Source organism: Manis pentadactyla, chromosome 3 (assembly GCF_030020395.1).
Source record: "Manis pentadactyla isolate mManPen7 chromosome 3, mManPen7.hap1, whole genome shotgun sequence".
Lineage (NCBI taxonomy): Eukaryota > Metazoa > Chordata > Mammalia > Pholidota > Manidae > Manis > Manis pentadactyla.
The window spans coordinates 173,678,749-173,692,699 of NC_080021.1; the positions used below are offsets into that span (position 1 = coordinate 173,678,749).

Genomic DNA, 13,951 nt, shown 5'->3' on the forward strand with positions numbered 1-13,951 from the left:
ATAAATGAGATGCCTTCTAGTTTTTAAAGGCTTCCATTAATAGTTTTGAATATAACTGGGTTTTGCTATAATTCGTAGCATTCTTCTTCCCTATTAGTACTAGACTTCTTCTAGCAGGTGTATTATTCCTTAACCTTTTTATTGTCTTTATCTATTCCTATGTACATTTTTTTACTATGCTAGGCTTAAATTTTGTTCATAATATAATTCCTTCTATCATGGAATTATTTTTTCCCCTTAAGTGCTCAATTTTGACTAGGTTTTGCTTCTTTTCTATTCATTTATCCATTTTCCTGACTTCTGATCCTTAATTTTTTCCTCAACCTCATAGCATATTCAGATTTCAAGATTGTATCTACTTCTTTTATAAACCATTTAAAATGTACTAAGTACTTAATAAAAATAATAATTTCTTTTTGGTATTAATGTGAGGTATTTTTACCTAATAATTTAAGATTATTTTTCTTACTGTTCTGTTTCAGGGACTGTGACTTTCTAAACATATTGTTCTGTGTGCTTTAAAATTCACAGTAAGAAGTATAATTTGAGGAAACTGTATTTAAACCTTTGTAATAACGTCATTAAAAATGGTATTTCCTTCTTGATATGAATTCATAGGTCAGTGATGTGTGTGTGTAAGTATTGGGCTTAATATGCATAAGCCATAGGTAGGTATATTTTCAAATGACCATTTTTGGACTGTTAACATGAGATAATAACTGTTGACAAGTTTAGCCAAAGGAGCAGAATTAGTGAATTCTACATGTAGAATAAACATGAAAAAGCTGTCCTGTTTTTCTGATGAAATTATGTTGCCAAGATTGTGTTAAAGTATTTTATTTAGTAATAGTGTACTTATGTAATTATTTTAACAAATATGATTAGAAATGAATACATTTGTATAACACTAAGTTAAAAAATGATATAGAGAAAAAAACAGCCCCCTGTACTCTCACCGCATGGTAGTTAGCCACAATAGATGTTCTGATATTCATCCTCCTAGGTATGTGTGTGTGTGATGTTGTATTGAATCATACAATTTATATTATTTTGTAGTCCGATTTTTAAAAATTAACACTTCTTCGTGTAAATAGACAAAATCACCACGCATCTCCTCCAAAAGAGGCTTGGGGGAAAGTATGAAAAGAATTCCTGCATCATTTTCGTAGACATGTGTTAATAGGATATATTTTGGGAGTGTTTAATTTCTATTTTTTGGTATAAATGAAAATATTTGAAAGGAAAAAAGTCACCAATTATCCCATGATTCTCTAACAGCTATTATCATTTTTGAATTTTACTTTTTAATTCATTGTTTTTATGCATATATAAGTTTTACATATTTCCAAGCATGCATATACTTTTTATCTTTTAACTTAATATTATAAATATGTCCTTATTCTCCATATATCTCCATAGTTACAATTTTTACATATAAAATATTCCATCAAGGTGAATCATAATTAATAACTTCTCTGTTGGTTATTTAAAATTTTTCTATTATCTTTAAGCATGTAGCTTCCTGTCTTCTGCATATAGCTTTCCTTAGGATAAATTCTCAACAATTTACTAATAGGCAAGAGTCTGAAGATTTGGTGACTACAGGGGTAGCATGGCCTCATTCAAAAGGATTGCTCTTCAAAAGGATTGTACCAGATTTCAGTGCCTCCGTGCTGTGTGAATATGCAAAGCAGTGTGTGATAGCTGTTACAAGCATGGGAGTCAGTCTGCCTGGGTTCATACCACCTCTCCTGCTTCCTTGCTGTGTAACTTCAGGCAAGCCACTTATATCTCTAAGCCAGAACTGTTTCCTGTAAAGTGAAGAAATAACGGAATCTTCTTTATAGAGTTATGTAATGACTATGAGCTTATGGGTCACTTTATGTAACAGTGCTTACAAAAAACCTGACAGGTATAAAGTGATACCTTAAGATTGCTTTAATTTGCATTTAATTGCCAGAAGGAATGAACATTTTTGCATGTATTTACTATTTGAAAAGGTTTTTTTTTTATGAAACTTTGGAGAGTTTCTTTTAAAAATGTTCCTCTTTTCTTTTTATTTTGAAATAACTTAAAAATTACAAAAAGGAGAAAACAGCCATAGAACTCCTGTATTGCTTTCATCCAGAGACCCTATTTAAGTTTCACTGTCAGTGCAAATGCTGCCTTTAGCAGAAAAATAATTTAATCCAGTATTTCACACAGTACTTTTTTGTCACATCTCTTCAAACCCCTTCAGTCTGGGGCAGTTCCTCAGTCATTCTTGTCTTTCTTGGCTTCAACATGTTTTAAGAGGAGAAACCAGTTATTTTATCCAGCACTCATCTCTTTGGGGCTCATGTAAGTTCCTCATGTGAGTCAGGCAGTCCTCTTTGGCAGGAATACCCCAGAAAGGGAGCTCTGCTCTTCCCACTGGCTCCCAGCAGGCAGAACACCACGTCTGTCCCTTCACCAGAAATGCCACCTCTGATTGCTGGGGTAAGGGGGTATCTCCCAGGTTTCTCCACTGTAACGTTTTTATTTTCCCTTTATCATCAGTAAATATTTTGTGTGGAGAAATTTTGAAACTTTATGACTATCCCATTTTCATCCTACTTTCATCCACTGGTTTTATTATCCAGTGATGTTTTCTTGCCCGAATTAACTGTTCCTGTGATCACTGCCAGAAGGTGATTCTTAAAATTGCATGATTCCACCTATGTTTTTTAGTAGGCATTTCTACTAAGGAAGACCTGCACCCTTCCTCCCTCCCTGCCTTCATTCCTTTCTTTCTGTTACTGGGGACCCCTCAATTCCTATTTTAGTTAACTGTATATTATACAATTCATTATTGTATAATACATAATTATTCATTATTCTGATCCTCAAATTGTTACAGATAAGATCAGCAAGCTCCTCCTTCTGTTGGCTCTTGTGTCCTTTTGACACAACCCCATCATTCTTTGAGAACTTCCCTTCTTGTGGCACAAGGGCATGTTCCAGGCTTGTGTTGTGTGGTCCTGTAATAGCCAGCTTGCTCAGGTTCCTTTTAGTGGAGAATGATACTAAGAAGCTAAGACGTAGGTACAAATTATCTCCTGCTACTCAGGTAATCACTCTCCCAGGCCTTTCTTTTTGGTGGACAGAGTTAAAACTACACACAGTCTCTCTCTCTCTCTCTCTCTCTCTCTCTCTCTCTCTCTCTCTCTCTCTCTCTCTCTCTCTCTCTCTCTCTCTCACATGCGTGCGTGTGTATACCTACTTCTGTGTCTAGCTACATATATATACTGAAAACCTAAGTTCACACCAGTATCTCCAAATCTAGTTTAGCCCCACGGGATTCATCCTACCTTTCCCTCTTTTCACATTTGTAACTTTCTTCTCTGATGGTAGGAAACCTAGCACCCATTATTCTCAGTGATTTGCTGAGTCTCCCTGTATGTAACCAATCTTGTGTCCCCGCTGGGCCACAGCCACCCTACTTGGCTGCCTTCTGGGTGCTAAGGAGCCCAGGGATGTTTTGTTTCTGATAACTCTGAGGTACTTGGTCTTAAGACAGAACGTCCTACCAACTCTTAATATCTAACATCAGAATCATCAACTGTATTCAACAGCTGTCTTGATTATAGAATGGTTTCTGGCAGGAGGCTAAGCACTCTTAGTCCTCACAAATATGCCATGCTGTAATTATCTCTACCTGTGTTTTCAAAGAACTTTGTCTGGAAAAAGACTGCTCATCCTTTCTATCCTGGTTTAAACATCCTTTCCGCAGTGAGAGAAGAGGGAGGATTCCTGGATGTGTCAGAGTAGATTTCTTATGGGATACTTTCTTACATGTTTTCCATAGAACTTTACATATATGTAATTATTTGCCTAAATCTTTATGGGTCTTTGTTTTAAAGTCTCTCTTTCCCATTACAATGTAATTTCCTCAAAGGCAGGAAAAAATCTGTTTTATCCTAAATGCTTAGAAAAGAGTACTCGGCATGTAGTAGTTTTCAAATATTTGTTGATCTGCAGCTTTAAGCCTATATATGTGCTGGATAATTCTAAGCTAAGTTGCTTCTAAACAACACTGAAGAAGGAGAAAGTAAAGTCATGTCCACACTCTGCAAATGAAGTGCTGGTGATGGGGAATACATACACCACTGGCTGTTCGCCTGCTTGTTACCAGACTTTTACTGTAGCAATTACGTATGTGCATTATGGCAGTGAAATCTGATCCTCTGTGTAGCCAAAGTATGTGTGATAATGGGTCCTGTTGTAATGCATTTTGTTCGGATATGCCATTTATACCAGGGTTCTTTGAGGCTGTCAAGTGGATGAGAGATTTAAAGCAACTTTGTATCCAGATTTTAAAACATCTGGATCCTTTTAACAAGTACTTGTAGGCCTTCTCAGTTCCAAATCCACTGTCTATAAAGCATTCCAGTATTTCTTTTTATCTAAGGCCCTTGTATGAAAGATAAAGCAGTATATTAAGGGACCTGACCATTCCCATTGCCTAGATTTGGATTCTTGTGTCCATTGCGGAAGATTTCTGGAGAAGGAACTGACTCCGTTCTCCCATTTTGGAACGCCCTCTCTTTCCATGCCTCCCCCCAAATACGTGGAGCTGCCAAGTATTTTCTCCATTCCTAACAGTTACTGTAATTCCTTTCATTCCAGTTAGTGTCAGAATTTGTTACTTGCAAATATGGTGGAAAATCTGCTAGTTAAGCTGCTCGGTACTGATTCTCTGCCCTTTTAGAAGTGGAAGATTTATTGCATTATAGCATGTACTTGATTTTCAACCCTATGCTCCATTTACAAATTCTCTTTGTTTCTGACACTTGCTTGTGTATCAGGTCAATTCTAAAGAGTATGGGGGCAACATGTAAAGTGCATAGTAAAATGCAGTTATTGGTAGAAGTTCTGTGTCCTGTCAAGGGAGAGCTCAATATCTAAGCAATAAAACATCTGTAAAATGGTCATATTTCCATTGGTCCTGGTGTTAGGAAACAGATTGAATAGCTTTCCTGATTTCCCTCAATTTTCTGGAAACCACAAGATTTCTATAGTGAATTCTGTAGAAGAACCTGTAAGAAAATCTTACATAATTTTGAAAACACTTGACCTGAGAAAGTTTTTAATAAAAATATGCTTATAAATGGAAGTTTTTCAATACAGAATTATTTCATGACCCAAATAGAAAAGTAATTCTATGCATAGATATTTACTGTCTGCCCATTCATCAGGCCATTTCCATAAATAATGAACCAAAAGGACCACAAAGAAGCAGTTTAACTTTTGTTTGTGAAATCAAAGACTCCAATTTGTAACCAACATTGTGTAAGGCCAGTTGCCATGTATGTGTGTGATCAGTACAGAGTTATGTAAATAGCCAACCAGTTAATTCTTATAACATTATTTGCATTTTTATCACCTAATTTTTCCTTGCCTGTCCTCTCAGTAGAATATAAGCTCCGTGAGTATAAGGACCTATTCTGTCTGGTTCAACACTGTCTCCACTGGTTGAACAGTGCCTGGTGCCTGATAGATACTCAATTAATGGTTGAAAGAAGGAGCATGTTACATAAACATGAGCAACTTCTTCATGAACATATCTCCCCAAGCAAGGGAAACAAAAGCAAAAATGAACACATGGGACTACATCAAACTAAAATGCTTCTGTACAGCAAAGGACACCATCAGTAGAACAAAAAGACATCCTACAGTATGGGAGAAAATATTCATAAATGACATCCAGTAAGGGGTTCACATCCAAAATATATAAAGAGCCACACACCTCAACAAACAAAAAGCAAATAAGCCAATTAAAAAATGGGTAGAGGAGCTGAATAGACAGTTCTCCAAAGAAGAAATTCAGATGGCCAACAGGCACATGAAAAGATGCTCCACATCGCTAATTATCAGGGAAATGCAAATTAAAACCACAATGAGATATCACCTCACACCAGTTAGGATGGCCAACATCCAAAAGACAAATAACTACAAATGTGGGTGAGGATGTGGAAAAAGGGGAACCCTCTACACTGCTGGTGGGAATGTAAATTAGTTCAACCATTGTGGAAAGCAGTATGAAGGTTCCTCAAAAAACTCAAAATAGAAATACCATTTCACCTAGGAATTCCACTCCTAGGAATTTACCCTAAGAATGTAGCAGCCCAGTTTGAAAAAGACAGATGCACCCCTATGTTTATTGCAGCACTATTTACAATAGCCACGAAATGGAAGCAACCTAAGTGTCATCAGTAGATGAATGGATAAAGAAGAGGTGGTACATATACACAATGGAATATTATTCAGCCATAAGAAGAAAACAAATCCTACCATTTGCAACAACATGGATGGAGCTAGAGGGTATTATGCTCAGTGAAATAAGCCAGTCAGAGAAAGACAAGTACCAAATGATTTAACTCATCTGTGAAGTATAAGAACAAAGCAAAAACTGAAGGAACAAAACAGCAGCAGAATCACAGAACCCAAGAATGGACTAACAGTTACCAAAGGGAAAAGGACTGGGGAGGATGGGTGGGAAGGGAGGGAGAAGGATAATAAGAGGCATTATGATTAGTACACACATTGTGGGGGTGGGGGGGTACGGGGAAGGCAGTATAACAGAGAAGACAAGTAGTAACTCTATAGCATCTCACTGCGCTGATGGACAGTGACTGTAATGGGTTATGTGATGGGAACATGATAATGGGGGGAGTCTAGTAACCATAATTGCTCATGTAATTGTATATTAATGATACAGAAAATAAATAAATAAATAGATAATTGGTTAGTATTACTGAGACCTTAAATGTGTTGTTTGTCTCTGACAAGGCACCAGTTACTGTCATATTTCTGTGATTCATTTTGAATGTCAGGGGTGATATACTTAATACTATTTTCAGCTTTTTAATAAACACCAAATAAAACAATTTTTATATATAAAAAAAAAGAAGGAATGTATTTATGAATATGTTTACTTTTTTGTCAAAATTCTTCTTGTAAAGCAGTTTTTACTTCCTGTAGTATTTCTTGCACTCCTAGCATTACATCTCAAGATGAAATAGAAATAAAGCTTCAGTTGCTGGTAATACAACACAAAAGAATGGCATGTGCCTTGAGCTTTTAACATTTTCAAAAAGCAAAAATGTATATGTTGGCAGGGAGAAAAACATCACTGGAAGGCACACCACTGATTTTACTTTGCTGAGATAGCAGAGGCAAAGGTAAGGAGGTAGGTTAGGTGATGGCTAGTCTAAGAAAACATGCTGGTTTTTGAGACCAGTCTGGTTGGACATTATAGTCTAAAACATAAGAGAGAGGCCTGAATTAGAAGTATGAGTTTACTGGTCATACAGTAATCTTACAGTAGTGTGTGCAACTGTGAGAGTAAATGAACTCAGGCAGTGAGACTCAGCAGAGGAAAAACAGAAGTTTAGAAAAACATTTACTTCAAGAATGAGAGCACGATACAGCTTTAGATGGAAAAGTATGGAAGGATTGAAAAAAAATGCCCTTTAATTTGGCATTTGCATAGCAATTAAAATTTTTGTAGGGGCAGTTTAAATGGACTGGGTCCAATAGCTAGACAGCAATTATGTTAGAGTGCTTTTTATTAGAGAATAGTGACACTTTTTATTAGAAAGCTGTGACACTTCAACTGACTCAAAAGTTAAGATATTTATTGCAAAGATTCTTATGTTTCCCAGAAATCTAAGGGAATAAACTCTACTCCTAATTTTTCACCCCTAAGTATCATGTTAGCTGTAGGATTTTTGTAGATATTCTTTATTAGGTTGATGAAGCTCCCTGTGTTTTAGGTTTACTGAGAATTTTTATCATGAATTGGTGTTGGATTTTAGCAACTTTTGATTTAGAAAAATCAATCCATGTGATTTTTCTTCTTTAGTCTAATGTTGTGATAGATTATATTAAATGATATTCAAATGTTGAACCAGCCATTCATATGTGGGATAAATCCCACTTGGTCATGGTGTATGATCTTTTTTATAATTGTTATCTAAATTACTTATTAATATTCTATACATTGTTATCTATATTATTAATACTTTTAGATATTAATATTTTTAAATTAATTTTCTATGTTCATGGTCTCTAGGTTGCTTGTTATGTCTTTCATTTTGGTATTAGTGTAGTGCTGTCTTATAGAATGAGTTAGGAAATATTAGCTGTTTTTATCTTCTTAAAGATAATTACTCTGTTTAGAAAGCTGGATGAAAAGACAGGAGACAGTGTAGGAGACAGTTAAGTGGCAATGTGGAATATCCCTATCCAGACAAGAGGGAGATACTAGAGGCATTTAAGAGAGAAAATAACAGAGCGAGCATGGTTTTGAACAAATATGGTTGAGATTAAGAGCACAGAATTGAAGGATTGACTGCAGTTGAAGATGTGACACCAAATCCTTTAAAATTGGAAGGAGAAATTTGCATTTTCCACTATCATGATGTTATCGAGGTGTTTCATTATTCTTTTCCTTCCCATTGCAGGTCCTGAATCTGTGCCTCCTTCGCTTCTCAAAGTCGTGATGAAGCCCATAGCAGCTGTTGGAGAAAGCTACCAGTACCCCCCTGTGAACTGGGCTGCGCTCCTCTCTCCACTTATGAGGCTCAACTTCGGTAAATATTAAGTGTTTCTGGGTTTTCAGACTCTGCTTTTAGGATGTGACCTGAAGAGAAAAATAGATTCTGTGTCATGCCTCGTAGTAACTTGCTAGACCTTTGACATCTTGAGCTTTGTCTTCTTGGATGTGACAGCTGGGTCACTTTCACAGAGTCACTTTATAAATAGCTGAGAGTGGGGAGAAGGAGGCCTGAAGACACAGACCAGAGGGATTCATCAAACAATACCTGACCGAGCTGTGCACATCACCGGGTGTATGTACAGGTCTCAGAAAGCCTGGACTGGTGGTCATCAAACTGCATTTCCAGAGCCCCAGGCTTCAGGAGTACCCCCAGGCTGCTGCATTAGTTTTCTGCTAATGCTTGAGCAACGACTTAGTGTCTGAAAGCACACAAATTATTGTCCCATAGTTCTGTAGAGCACAACATGCAACCTGGTTCTCACCGGGCTAAGATCAGTGCACTGGCACAGCAACATTCCTTCCTAGATACCCTAAGGGAGCGCTCAGGTCCGAATGTCCCCCAGGTTCATCTGTTAAAGACCTAGCCCCCAATGTGGTGGGGCCAGGGGGTGGGGCCTTTGGGAGGAAACTAGGTCATGAGGGTGGAGCCTCATGAATGAGATTTGTGTCTTTATGAAAGAGGCCCAAGAGCTCCCTCGTCCCTCCCACCATGCAAGGACATAGCAAGAAGTCAACAGTCTGCAACCCAGAAAAGGATTCTCACCAGAACCCAGCCATGCTGGTACCTGATCTTGGACTTGCAGCCTCCAGAACTGTGAGGAATACATTGCTGTTTATGGACCGCCCAGTCTGCAGTGGTGTTATAGCTGCCCAAGGAGACTAAAGCAGGAAGAATCCATTTCCTTCTCTTTTCCAGCTTCTAAAGGCTGCTCACATTCCTTGGCTTTTGGCACCCTTTCTCCATCTTTGAAGCAAGTAACAGAGGTGCTAAGACCTTCTGACACTGTCTTCCTGATAGTTCTCTGCAGCAAGGAAAGATTTGCTGCATATAAGGATTCATGTGATTAATGGGACCATTTGAATAATCCTAGATAATTTCTTCTTCTCAAGGTCCTTAGCCTTAGTCACATCTGCAAATTCCCTTTGCCATGCAAGGTAACATAGTCACAGGTTCAAGGGTTTAGGATGTAGACATCTTTGGGGGCCATAATTCTGTTTACCACAGATACTTCGTGGTGAGAGACAGAGGGAACGTACACCTCAGTCCACCACAGCCTCCTTTATGGAGCTAGCATATGCAGGTTTGACTTCATATACTTGTGCCCACCTCCAAAAAAAATGGAGGGAGAACAATTTTAACAGTGCTGTGTATTTGCCATGAGTGCTCCATTATTTACAGTAGGGTGCTTGCTTAATACATATAGAAAATTTTGTACTGTACTATAATTTGTTTTTAGTTTAAGGAATAAGCAAAGATGATTGTGAAAAATAAGCAATTTTTCACTTGAACGCTTTCATTTGACTCTAATCCCTGTGTAAGATATGATGTCACCATACTGTGTTTCCAGAGATTTCATTTGAAAAATATGTTCTCCTGCCCGTTCCCTGCGTTTGTGTCCTATATTGAAAATGTTTATCTTTTAGTAAAAGTCCTCAGAAAAAAGAAAAGGTCTGGTGGGGAATCTACATCTCCTGATGAGGATCAGATTACTAAAAAGACTTCATCACTGGAGAATGTGGCTACATCTTTAAATCCTTAAGACCTAGCCGGGTTTGTCTGTGTGCTGAATGCAGGGGAGAAAGGAAGGAAAAACAAAGAGATTTTTTGCTAGAATTTTCTCCGATTTTTGATAATACAGTTGCCCTTGAGCACCATGTGTTAGGGGTGCCAAACCCCTGGGCAGTTGAAAATCCATGTATAACTTTTGACTCCCCATAACTTAACTGTTGATAGCGTACTGATGGCTGGAAGCTTTATTGATAACATAATATATATGTATGTATATGTATTATATACTGTAGCCTTACAATAAAGTAAGCTAAAGAAAAGAAACATTTTTAAATTGTTGCAAATCTCCAAAAAATTTTCCAATATATTTACTGAAAAAAAAATCTATGTCTAAGTGGTTCAAACCCATGTTGTTCAAGGGGCAACTATATTTGAGTATTTAGGTTTCTCTCTACCTAGGAGAAATTTCCCAAGCTGGTTGAAGGCCCCTAGTAGTTCTAATGCTTGGTAATCTGATGCCAGTGGGTACATTCTTTTGCCTCATAACAAAAATTCTCTTAATACACCTTTTGGTTTACTGAAGTTCTGTTACCTGTAGCTGTCACACCATCAGGCACTTTAGATATTGGCAGAAAGGATGCAGACCTCAATAACATCCACTTTCAATTAAAGAGAATTAGGAGATGTACGAAAGCTTAGAAGAAAAAAGTGCTTAGTCAGGACTGAGGCCCAAAGATTGAGGAAATGATAAGAGGGCTTTATACTTTTCTCAAAGAATTAAAGCCTTCCAGAAGAGAAGAATAACAGAGATGAGATCATTTAACTTTCAATCAGCTGGTAAACTTCTAAGGAATCATGGAATGTGCTTTTTTTTTTTTTTTTTTGCTTGAAACGTACTCAAAATTTTAACATCTTTACTAAATTTCACATCTTTAAACAATCTCCCCCTATTCTTCATCCTTTCTGCCAATATCTAAAGTGCCTGCTGGTGTGATGGATTTGAGATACTGAAGCCTGAAAATGAGATAGTGAGGCAGCTACATTACAGCTATTCTTTCCTCTTTTCTCTTTCAGGTGAAGAGATACAGCAACTGTGCCTTGAAATTATGGTGACGCAGGCACAGTCATCCCAGAATGCCACTGCACTGTTAGGATTGTGGGTGACCCCACCACTGATCCACGGTCTGAGTGTATGTAGTAGTTACAGGTGTTGGGTAACAGGAGGCTCTTTTCAGGGAGCTCAGTGTTCATTTGGGTGTGTTTTCTCAAAGTCAAAGGTGGACAAATGGGATCTTCCAGAAACTGAGGGCTTCACAGTAGCTGGCCAGCAGATTGGAAAATTACGCAATTCAGAGCTCTGCCATAGCCGTCACCATTCATGCTTTCACCTACCACTTATTACAAAAAAAGGAAAATGATCAGAGACATTAAATTTCCTTTCTGAAGATCATACAGGTAGAGAGTTAGAGAGTTATTGGAACCTAGGCTTATTTATTTATATGATATGCATCATCATTTCAGTAGGTATTAAGAGAAAGGCAAATCCTCATGTACTGAATGTATGATCCCTCCCATTCCCAGAATAAGCAGCAATTAAGGTGAGCCTTGAAGGGCTTGGTAGGATTTCATTGAGCATCAAGTTAGAGGCATGACACGATGTAGGTGGGAAGGTGGAGGTGGAGAGAGTGGGACATATTGGCTAGCATGTACACCTGGAGCAAAGGCTGAGGAAGGGGCGATCTGGCCTGGTATTTGGGATAGAGAGAGAGCGCCAGCACCTTCCACGGTGCAGGCTAAGTGGATAAGAAGAATAGGGGGAGATTGTTTAAAGATGTGACATTTAGTAAAGATGTTACAATTTTGAGTATGTTTCAAGCAAAAAAAAAAAGCACATTCCATGATTCCTTAGAAGTTTACCAGCTGATTGAAAGTTAAATGATCTCATCTCTGTTATTCTTCTCTTCTGGAAGGCTTTAATTCTTTGAGAAAAGTATAAAGCCCTCTTATCATTTCCTCAATCTTTTGGCCTCAGTCCTGAGTAAGCACTTTTTTCTTCTTAGCTTTCGTACATCTCCTAATTCTCTTTAATTGAAGGTGGATGTTATTGAGATCTGCATCCTTTCTGCCAGCCTTCTTCATTCGGTGTCGGCTCCAAGCAGCTCCCGTCTAGCTGCCACTCAATGAGTCCTTGCTGGGTACCTGCCGTGTGTAAGCACTCAATGAGCACTTTCAGACATCAGATTTAATCTCTCTGCAACCCTGACAAGCCAATTTTTTCAACTTTGAGTTATAATTAATAATCCATAAAATATGGCTAGTTTAAGTGAACAGGTTGATTAGTTTTAGTACATTCATACATTTCCATATCACCAGTAATATTACCATCAAACCCAAAAAGTTCTGTTGTGCCTACACGGAGTCAGTTCCCGACTCCCAGTCTCAGACCTGGGCTACCACTGATCTGCTTTTTGTCTTAATAATTTTGCCTTTTTAAAAAGAACTTGCCAGGAAATTTAAATTTTATAAGACTTTAGAAGTTGTTTAGAATGGTATCATACAATATGGTATCTTTTGTGTCTGGCTTATTTCGCATCTGAGCAGTAAATTTTATTATTTCCATTTTATAGGTTGATAAACTGAGGCAAGCTGACGGTGAACAAAGTTTACATAGTTAATAAATGCAAGACAGTCTGGCCAACTCCAAAGCACATGTCTCAAACACAGTTCTATTAGTTCCTCCTTCCTTTTGAATCAGTTGTAGCTCTAACAGCCTGTTTGGTTGACCTCAGAAATTTTTCTATAGTTTATTCTTCCACTTCCTTTTTAGCTGTGTGCTACCCTTCTGCATCTGTCCTTGATTATGGACGTATCTTTTTATATTAACAAATTAAGTTCGTGAATTCATTTTCTTAATTACATGCCTTCTCATTTTGAACAGTGACCTGAAATAGCATGTTCTTTAAAGTGAACTTTGCAGATAACTCATGCAACTCGACTGATCTTTTTTGACATCTACTAGTTTTGTCAGATTTTATGTTTTATACCACTTGTTTTCAACTTGTTGCTCCTTCACCACCATACTTTCGTTTCTAAGAAATCCTGAAGCCTGCTCTCTTAAAGTCTATGGTATGGACTCTCACTGGGGGTCGGGGAGCCTCTCCTCAGCTCTCATGAATGCTAAGATGCCGTGAGCAGTCCCACAGGCTCAGCTCATTCTCCTTTGGTCAGAAATGCTCCCAGCATGCCAGGGCCCCTTAATACCCTTATGCTTCCTCAGGAGAAGAAATTAATAATACCTTATATTCTGTTGAGTCAATTTCCAGCAGATAAACCTTCCATCTTCAGATGCTTTTCTTGCCAGGGAATGTGACCTTTAAGACTGAATAGCAACTGTCATGTATTTTTCAAAGTAGCATTTTATTCTCCTCACTGAAAAGATCCAAGGTTTAAGCTAAGTAGTTCACAGATGAATTGGCAGATACCATATATGCACATGAGTCACCCTGGATCAGAAGTCACTACAGCAGCCAAAATTGCGCTGAACCACGAAGCTGTGGGAAAATGAGGGGCAAGGAAGTAACCCGAACCTTTCATCTCTCAGTCTGCCCTCGCACACAGCGATGACCTAGAAATTCTGAGCA

General features: G+C 37.9%; 1 protein-coding gene across 6 annotated transcripts in view; it reads left to right on the top strand.

Moving 5' to 3' along the window:
- Positions 1–13,951, top strand: part of FOCAD (focadhesin) — a 274,352-nt gene that overhangs the window by 231,858 nt on the left and 28,543 nt on the right. For all 6 annotated transcript variants that reach the window (XR_005025293.2, XR_005025296.2, XR_005025295.2 and 3 more), the window contains 2 exons: positions 8,487–8,615; positions 11,385–11,500. Coding sequence is in view for 3 of the 6 variants with exons in the window: in XM_057498735.1 (XP_057354718.1) it covers positions 8,487–8,615; positions 11,385–11,500 (245 nt within the window). In the remaining 3 variants the exon portion in view is untranslated. The remainder of the gene's footprint in view (positions 1–8,486; positions 8,616–11,384; positions 11,501–13,951) is intronic.